The 9,887-nt window shown below is 55.9% G+C and overlaps 1 protein-coding gene across 1 annotated transcript; it reads right to left on the bottom strand.

Annotated features, from left to right (window-relative positions):
- Positions 1-238: 238 nt before the first annotated feature.
- LOC142827278 (uncharacterized) lies at positions 239-5,419 on the bottom strand. Its single transcript, XM_075921872.1, has 2 exons — positions 1,235-5,419; positions 239-828 (listed from the first exon to the last, which is right to left on the bottom strand). Exons 1-2 carry the CDS (start codon positions 1,806-1,808, stop codon positions 356-358), a joined length of 1,047 nt encoding a protein of 348 aa, XP_075777987.1. The 5' UTR covers positions 1,809-5,419; the 3' UTR covers positions 239-355.
- Between the last annotated feature and the right edge of the window lie 4,468 nt (positions 5,420-9,887).

Below are 9,887 nucleotides of genomic sequence, written 5' to 3' on the forward strand. Positions count from 1 at the left end.
CCAATAGAAGCTTCCCTCCACAACCCATCTCCTGACCCAGTTTGGACACATCACTTACACCAGGGTGTGTTTCAAAATAAAATGTTCTCTTTACTTATTTATAATTTTGTACATATTATCAAACAATGTTGCAAACATAACAAATTTTTTTCATTTTTGTTGTTGCCAAACTATATACAATAAACAAACAGTTCGTTTAACCCTTTGTTTGTGCTTTAACTGGGGTGATGGGGGTGCTTGAAACCTGGAGGGGGGAAGGGGACTGGAAACCTGGAGGGGGGAAGGGGATCAGGTTGAACGGGGCTTGGCAGATTTCCCTTTCCTGGCTGGGCCTCGTGTTTGGGGTGCTCCCCGGCTACGGGATCGGGTGATGCACCTGTCGGTTGGCTGGCTGCTGGGGGGCTCTTGGGGGGTGGAAGCCTGGGGGAGAGGAGGGCCAGGGGGAGAGAGGAGCTGGGGAGGCTGGGGGAGAGGGAGGTCCAAAGGGGGAAAGGGATGCTGTTGTGGAAGGGGGGTTTGGTGGGGTGGGGTCATGGGGTGCTGGAGGAGCAGGACCAGGCACAGCAGCAGGCAAGCCGCTGACCTCCCTCAGGGTGGCGTACAGCACTGTGCGCTGCAGGACCAGCTCATTCATGAGCCGATCACGCCACCGCTCCTCTGCCTCCGCCCTCTGTAGCAGGATGGCGTTCTGCTCCTGCACAGCCTCGACGTGCTGCCGGAGGATGTCAGCGTAGACACGCCTGTGTCTGCGGCTCCCATGTCTCCGAGATGGAGATGGAGATGGAGGTGGGGCTGGGGTGCTGCGGCCCTCTTCCACGGCTGGTCCGGCTGTGGAGGAAAAGAAGAAGACACAATCAGTCCTATAAACTGGACTCTGTAGCACTTACAATACTAACAGGATGGTTTATTAGGGGATGAGCTTTCCAGGGCCAGACCCACTTCCTCAGATCACAGTAACACGGCTACATTTCTATCACAATCAGTCATGTGTGCAACAGCTGTCCAAAAGGGCATGCCCTCTCCCTTGAGACAGGGGAAGCAGACATTCTGAAGGTCACACTGTGTGTGTGTGTGTGTGTGTGTGTGTGTGTGTGTGTGTGTGTGTGAGAGAGAGAGAGAGAGAGACCTGGGCATCAGCCTGAGCATGACAGGTTTCCCTTGTGCATCACCCACTGTGCACCCACCCACCTACCTCCCCCCCCCCCCGGGTGTGACACAAACTCACTGTACTCACCTGCTGCTTCCTCTCCCGCGCCAGATGACGCCTGGGAGGCCTCAGAGGTCTGGGTGACTGGCTCCAGGGTGAGGGTCGCCGTCTCCTCGCTGTCCTCCTCCTCTGGGCCCATGTCCCCGTCTCCAGACTGCTGTAGCTCCCGCTCTGGAGCGTCCACCACCGGGTCTGCCAGTCTGGATTGCACGAACCTCCATGGTGTGCGTGCTTCTGCACTGCCACCCAGGATCTGGTCCAGCTCTGGGTAGTAGGGGCAGTAGTGGGGGGCTGCCCCAGACCGGGAGCTCTCCTCCCTGGCTTTGGCATAGCCCTGCCGCAGCTCCTTCACTTTGGAGCGCACCTGGTCCTGGGTGTGGGGGTAGTGGCCCTTCTGGGCCAGGGCTTCAGCCATGCGGCCATAAATTTCGGCATTTCGCCGCCGGCTTTTGAGGGCCTGTAAGGCCTCCTCCTCTCCCCACAGCTCCAGCAGGCTCTTGATCTCTGCGCCGGACCAGGATGGTGCCCGGCGCTTGGAGCCCTTGGCTGGGTCCCCAGAAGGCTCTGTGGAAGGGCCAGGACGCTCTTGGGGCTGGGACATGCTGCAGCAAGGTCACCGTGTGCTCTGGCTCCTTGTCTGCAACAAGTGGCTGTGAGGGTGCGCCTGTCCCTTTAAGGAATGGCTGCAGCCAGGAACCACAGACGTGCAACCCATGGCCCAGATTGTCCACCAGGGCTTCTTCCTGGAGGCCAATAATTTCGAAAGAAAGGGCTCCCCCCGTCCAGACTCACGTTCTTTCGACGGATCTCCCTCGAAAAAGGCGTTCTTCCTCGTGAAATGAGGTTTACCGCCGTCGAAAGAAAAGCCGCGTTCTTTCGATTTAATTTCGAAAGAACGCGGCTTGAGTATGGACGCAGGGGAAGTTCTTTCGAAAAAAGGGTACTTTTTTCGAAAGAACCCCTGAGTGTGGACACGGCCTCACTGTCAGGGATGCTGCTATTTGACAGGCAAACCATGCATCTAGGTTTTCCTGGGCCTCTTCATTCCTCCAGGCTCCATCCAGACCGATATTTGAAATAGGAAAAACTTCCCTGAGAATCTACAATCACAAAACCATGCCATACCACCCCTCCTTCTATGCTGACCACCCAGCTCAGAAGGTATCCCCATCAGCAGCACTGTGTTGAGTTCTAATGGAAGGAAAGGAGAGGGGATTCCATCATCATTCTACTCTCAGCTCTCAGATCTACCCTGGACATTGTGCTCAGGGCAGAATATCTGAGTCATTGATCATGGCACTTAAGAAGGGGATTGTCGCAATTTGTCTTTGTCCCTCTAGACTAGGAATAAGTTCAGTGTCTGGGCTGGTCCCGTCCTTTCTGAACTCCTGATTCATGAACAGCTCATCAGGATGGAGACAGACAGACCCCTTGCCCCTCACAGCCTTCGAAGCCCTTGGTCTGAGGAAGGGAGTTGACTGTAAGGACAAGTCTTTCTCCCACCCTGAATCTCAGTGGCCGGTAGGAGAGAAGAGCTACTAAGTTAGGGCGAGAGGTAGATATGTTGAAGGGTAGGGATAGTGTGCAGAGTGATCTAGATAAATTGGAGGATTGGGCCAAAAGAAATCTGATAAGGTTCAACAAGGACAAGTGTAGAGTCCTGCACTTGGGATGGAAGAATCCCAAGCATTGTTACAGGGGACCGACTGGCTAAGCAGCAGTTTGGCAGAAAAGTACCTGGGGATTACAGGAGATGAGAAGCTGGATATGAGTCAACAGTGTGCCCTTGTAGCCAAGAAGGCTAATGGCATAGTAGGGTGCATTAGGAGAAGCATTGCCAGCAGATCTTGGGGTAGGTCTACACTACAGCGCTAATTCCAACTAGCGCTAAGCTAATTCGAATTAGCGTATCTCGACTTAAAAACTAGTTCGAATTAGCGTTTTGCTAATTCGAACTAGCGTGTCCACACCTATTGGACGCTGGGGAGCACTTAAGGGTGGCTGAAACCGGTTCTGGCAGGGCATCAGGTCAGTAGTTGCTTTGTGTGGCTGCTGTCTGAGGCTATTTGAGGCTCGTGCTTAAAGGGACCCCCCTGAACAGCTGTTTCTCAGCTTTTCCGCTTGCTTGCCTACCTCGCCGAGGGACAGCAAAGCGTTTTTGTCTGCGCCCGTCTGTGTTGGTGCTTCCCTTCGGGGACGCTGCCGCAGGTGGCAACATGGAGTCAGACCTCGCCCTGCACTTTCTGGTGCAGTTATGGACTTGCTGCTGCAAGCCTGCCAGCAATGGCTGGAGGCTGCCTGGTTCTACCTGGTGCACATCAGCCCCCTGCCTCTCTGCCTGGCCACCCTGGACACCAGCAGCGACTGGTGGGACAGCATCGTCCTGGAGCGCTGGGGAGACCAACAGTGGACCCAGAACTTCAGGATGAGGAGGGACACCTTCCTGGAGCTCTGCGAGTGGCTCGCCCCTGCTCTGCGCAGAAGGGACATTCGCATGAGGCCTGCCATCCCCCTCCAGAAGTGTGTGGCCATTGCCCTCTGGAAGCTCTCCACGCCGGACAGCTACCGATCCGTCAGGAACCAGTTCGGTGTGGGGAGATCCACCGTCAGAGCGGTGCTCATGCAGGTACGGCACTCGCCGGCTACTGGGCCGGGGGCGAGGGGGGCTGCAAGGAGGGGATGGGCCGCCCCAGGGAAAACAGGGGGAGGGAGGAAGGAGGAGAAAGTGCCCCGCACCGGAGGGGCCGGTCTCTCCCGGCCGTACTACACGCCGCTCGGGGGGGGGTTGCTTCCGGGAGTGGGGCGCGGGGCACTGCCAGGGCACGAGCACTCCCAGCCACCCGGGCGCCCCACTGATTCGCTCTTTGCTGTGTCTCTCCGCAGGTGGTCAAGGCCATCAACCGGGTGCTGCTCCACAGGGTGGTCTGCCTCGCCGACCCAGATGCCGTCATCCGGGGTTCGGCGCCCTCGGCTTCCCCAACTGCGGGGGGGCCATCGACGGGACGCACATCCCCATCCGTGCCCCGGAACACCAGGCCTCCCAGTACATGAACCGCAAGGGGTACTTCTCCGTGCTCCTGCAGGCCGTGTGTGACCACCGGGGCCAGTTCACGGACATTAATGTGGGCTGGTCTGGAAAGGCACACGATGTGCCAGAGGCTGCAGGCCGGGACCTTCTTCCCCGACCGCCACATCAGGGTCGGGGAGGTGGACATGCCCGTGTGCCTGGTGGGGGATGCAGCCTACCCCCTACAGCCCTGGCTCATGAAGCCCTACACGGGGCACCTCAACCCCTCCCACCAGGCCTTCAATGCGAGGCTGACCAGGGCCCGCATCATGATAGAGGGGGCCTTCGGGCGACTGAAAGCCTGATTTAGATGCCTCCTCACCCGTCTCGACCTCGCAGAGCACAACATCCCTCCCGTGGTGGCAGCATGTTGTGTGCTGCACAATTTGTGCGAGAGGAAGGGGGAGGCTAATGAGTGTGGAGGGTGGGGCAGGAGGGACGGGGGGTGCGGAGGAAGAGGGAGAGGGAGCAGGGGCAGCAGGGGTGGGAGGAGGAGCGAGAGCTGAGGCAGCTGCAGGAGCTGGAGCAGGAGGAGGCAGGAACCGGTCCTCCAGGGTCTGCGCTGGCGCAGCCGAAGGTCCTCCCGGACCCAGTGCTCCTGGTTGCGGAGCAGCTGCTCCATGAACTGGAGGTGCCGCCACTGGTAGTCCTCCTGGTTCCTGGCATGCCTGCTGGCCCGGGCGCAGGTGGCTGTTGCAGGCGGGGTGGTGCACCCTGCAGTCCCAGGTGCTGCGGCTGTGGTGAAACAAGAGCAGCGGTCAGTTCTCCCTGGGGACAAGGTGGGTGAAACCCAGCCCCCCTTTGCAAGGCCAAGGCCCCTGCATGACACCCAGCTGCTGCTCCATGGTGGGCAAGGCCCAGGCGCACGGTCCCTGGGCTCCCTCTCCCCCCACCCCTCCGTACACATAAGGGGAGCATGATGGTACTCATATGTGGAGCCCTCCCCGGCCTTGGACGACACAGGAGATGTTATCTGTGGGGTTCCTCGGGGGTCCTGGGTCCTGGGCAGGCTCCCGGCAGACTCCTGGCGCTCGGCGTCCTCCGGCTCCTCCTCCTCGGTGTCCGGGATGGGTCCCTCTGCTCTGGGGTCGATGACCACCCGGGGGGCATGGACGATGTGAGCCCCCAGGATGTGGTCCAGGGCCTGAAAGTGGGGGCAGGCCTCCGGGTCGGCCCCTGGCTGGCAGGCCCAGGAGTAGGACTGCCGCAGGTCATTGATTTTACAGCGGACCTGCTCCCGGGTCCGCTGGTGGCCTCTGGCGGCCAGGCTGGCAGCCATACGGCTGTACACGGCCTCGTTCCTGTGGCTAGTGTGGAGATTGTGGACATTGGTGGCTTCCCCCCAAACCTCGATGAGGTCCACGATCTCCACACCTGATCAAGCGGGTGGCTGGCTCATGTGCCAGGTGCAGGGTCTGCTGGCTGGATGCTGGCAGGCTTGCAACTGGCACAAACTGTGTAGCCAGCCCGTGGCCCTTTAAGGGCTCTGGGGCCGGGAGGGGGGGCAGACAAGTTTCCCTGGTGTTGGCCAGAGTGGCCACCAGGGCAATCTGGGAAGGGCTAGCCTCCCACTAGTTCGAATTAAGTGGCTACACAGCCCTTAATTCGAACTACTTAATTCGAACTAGGCTTTAGTCCTCGTAGAATGAGGTTTACCTAGTTCGAATTAAATGCTCCGCTAGTTCGAATTAAGTTCGAACTAGCGGATTGCTCGTGTAGCGCCTATGAAAGTTAATTTGAACTAATGGCTGTTAGTTCGAATTAACTTTGTAGTGTAGACATACCCTTGGAAAGTTATTATTCCCCTTTATTCAGCACTGGTGAGGCCACATCTGGAGTATTGCATCCAATTTTGGGCCCATCATTACAGAAAGGATGTGGATGCATTGGAGAAAGTTCAGCAGAGGGCAACAAAAATGATTAGGGGGCTGGAGCACATGAGTTATGAGGAGAGGCTGAGGGATTTGGGCTTGTTTAGTCTACAGAAGAGAAGAATGAGGGAGATTTGATAGCAGCCTTTAACTACTTGAAGGGGGAGGTTCCAAAGAGGATGAAGAGAGGCTGTTTTCAGTGGTGACAGATGGTAAAACGAGGAGCAATGGTCTCAAGTTGCAGTAGGGAAGGTCTAGGTTGGATATTAGGAAAACTATTTCACTAGAATGGGTTACCTAGGGAGGTGGTGGAATCTCCATCTCTAGAGGTTTTTAAATCCCAGATTGACAAAGCCCTGGCTGGGATGACTTAGGTGGTTAGACTCACTGACCTCCTGAGGTTTCTTCCAATCCTATGACTCTGATTCAAAGAGCTGATTCCCTTTGGGTCCACCTGATTCTTTAGGAAGGACTCTCTGACTCTTCTGTGAGTACCATCTCCTGCATCTCATGGCAGGAGCGGGAGAGGTTGGCTAGGAGGCAGGAGATTTGAGGCTCTCACTGCCTGCCAGGGCCTGACTTGAAGTTCCATCTTCTTCCCTTCCTCCTCTGTCCCTAAAGGAGGAAAGGCCCAGTATAGCACTGCCTTGACTGCCCTGACCAAGGATGGCCCACAGGGGTGCAGGCTAGGAGGACAGATTGCAAAATGGGTTTCCAGTCTCTCCTTTCCAGTTCTCCCCAGAGCTAAGGTAAAATTGCCACCTGCCCCTCCTGACCATGCTCACCTCCAAGATGTATTGGAGCCTGTCTACTTTGTCTGGGGACTCTGCCAGCAGATTCCCCTGCATGCCATGTGTGCAGAACATGCAAAGTAAGGGACAGCCATGAGTCACAGCTGGGAAATTGGGAAAGCTTCTCTTCCCTGTCAATAACCCCCCGTTCGGCCAATCAGCATTGAGACTCTGAGAAGTGGGAGGCTGAGAGGTCTCAGCAGATGTCCCAAAGGATGGCCAGGTCGCCACCAGAGGGGGATCAGCCTCAGAGCAATTCCAGCCCCACCTCTTTAGGATGACTTCCTACCAAGCCATAAGGGTGGGCGGGTCTCTGAGGTTGCCCCTGCCTTACACCTCTGTCCTGTCTGGCTGTTATCAGAGTCTCTCTGTGAGGTCACCACCTCCCCACCACTATCCCCCAATAGGCTGAGGTCCTGCAACAGGCCTTTGTGATGTCACTGCCACATCCACCCCTCCCCTGAAAGCCTGATGCACTGCCCCTTCCCAGCCCCTTTGGGCACATTGACTGATCAGAATAAAGTGTTCTCACATGAGCTACAGACCAACAATTGTTCATTGTCATTATTCAGCAAGTATTTAAGAGGAACTGGAACAGTAGAGAGAATCAGGAAATGCTCAGAGACAATAATTGCAGAGAAGCAGCAAGATCAATCAAATACACGATTGCTTGTTACTTATTTGTTTGGTCTTAAAGGAGAACAAAAGGACCCGAGTCTTCCCTGTCAGTAGCAACCTGTTCAGCCAATCAGCATCAAGACTCTGAGAGCTGGAGGGGCCTTAGCAGCAATCCAAAAGGATGGCCCAGGTCACCACTGGAGGTCAGTCCCTGAGCACTCTTCTAACCCCACTTCTTCCACAGTAACAGCAAACCCTCCTGACACACTGTAACGGGATTGCCCACGAGTGCCCTTTGTTCAGCTGAGTGTGGGTTCTTGCACTGCCTCAGTCAGCGGGAGTCTTTAAAAAGCTTTGTCGATACTCAGCCCTCCGGTCGAGTCACACAGCCTTGTATGCATTTACCACCCCCTTCCGGGGTATGCCTCTAACAGAGGCCCATCCCTGTGTGCTCAGCAGAGTGTCTCTGAGTCCAGTCCAGACTCAGTCTGTTTCCCCTCAGTCTCTTTCCCCACTCTGTAGGAGAGTGGTGCCTCCAGGACTTCTCTTCCTGGAGACAGTGTCCTGAACATCTCCCCACTCTGAGCTGTCCCTGGTTCTTCTAGTTAGCCCCCTTGACATTGTCCCTTCCAGGTCTGGGCTGCAACTGTGCTGCCTCTCATCCTGCAGCTTCTCTTATAATCCTCCCTGGCTCCTGATTGGCCAGTTCCTCCAGAGCCTTTCTAGCCTCCTGGAGGACTTCTCTATGGCCTTAGGGCCTAGCCCCATTTACTTCCAACAGGAAGGTCAGGTAACTACCTGAAATAGTTTGAACTCCTTTTGTCGCTCCAATCTGTGTAGGAGTGGTGCCTCCAGGGCTTCTCCTCCTGAAGACAGTTCCTCACCCATCACTTAGGGCTCGCCTCTCCAGTCTCTCTACCTGGAGAGGATTCATAATCTTATGGCTCACCTTTGCCTCCTGGATGTTGAGGTCTCTGCCCACTGAGACTCTAACCGCATCTCACACTCAAATAGTCTATAAAGGAACTGGTCTTTTTCCACAGTCAGTTGTGGTTCTCAAACTTGAGGTCCTCAAGGTCCTCTTCTGCTGCCTGTAGTTGCCTCAGCAAGTCATCTTCCATTTGGAGGGAGCTCTCAATGCCTACCTGCATGACTCCACTCCTTGACCGAGGATCCTGTTTCCTACCCTGGCTCTTCTCTTTCACCTCCTCTTGCTGGGATAAATCCGTCTGGGCTTCTTTGCTAATCAGCCCACTGATTACTTTAACCTGTGTTCCCACTATCTGCTGGGCCTTGGCTTCTGTCTGCTTCTCTTGGGTATACTGCTGAGCCCAGGTCCCCGCTGGGTCTCTGTGGTAGCCCTCCTGGCTCCCAGGTGGGTTCCCCATCCCATCAGGATCCTCACTGTAGCCCTTTTGGCTCCCGGGTTTCACCCCTTAAAAGCTTGGGTCCCCACCCTAGCCCTCTTGGCTTCTAGATGGGTTCTCTTTCCTGGCTGGGTCCCTGTTGTAGCTCTTTCAGCTCCCAGGTTGGTTCCCTCTTCTACCTGAGGCTCCCTTGCCTCATTTTCCCTCTCTGCCTGGGTTCCAGCCTTTACTACACCCTGCCTCGGGACAGTCTCAGACTGAGCCCAGTTTGTTGGCATCCCTGCTCTCTCTTTTGGGGCAATGCCTCTTTATATGGCCCACCAAATGGCAGTAAAAGCACCTTCCAAGCCTTCTACTGGCCATGGCCCTCCTAATTTCTATCTTTAGCTTAGACCTTTTCTCAGGACTAGCCTGGGCCTTATCATTACCATTAAGGCATTCCTACCTTATATGCCTGAGTTTCCCACAGGCCCAACATATTCGGGGCCCCTTGTTACCCTCACAGGGGATGGCTTCCCACTAGTCTTATTGTCTGGGTGGGCCACCTTACCCCATCCAGGTAGGGGCACTCCCTCTTAAAGTATCCCCTTTGCTCACAGACATAACAATCCCACAAACCAGGCACTGGCTGCCAGGCATTTGTGCCTGGCCTCACCTGAGATCCATGTGCCCACTCCCGTAGCAGTCCCAATAGTCCCCACTGCTGCTCAGCAAGTTGGGCTGTGTAGGCCCTCCAATAAATGTCCATCTTGGACCTCAGTTTTTCAAGTCCTGTATTTTCTTTCCCAGAGTACCTGTAATCCCTCTGTGTGCAGTGCCTGGGTGCATGCTGCCGTAGCTCCTCTGAGCCATTAGGTCTCATCACCTTCTACAGCTGCTCCATGGCCCTTGTTTGCAGGGCTGGTCCAGAGATCCTGCTCACAGCACCATATGTAACAGGGTGGGCACTCTGTTAGAGGTATACCC

This window comes from Pelodiscus sinensis, chromosome 2 (genome assembly GCF_049634645.1).
Source record: "Pelodiscus sinensis isolate JC-2024 chromosome 2, ASM4963464v1, whole genome shotgun sequence".
In the NCBI taxonomy this organism is placed as follows: Eukaryota; Metazoa; Chordata; order Testudines; family Trionychidae; genus Pelodiscus; species Pelodiscus sinensis.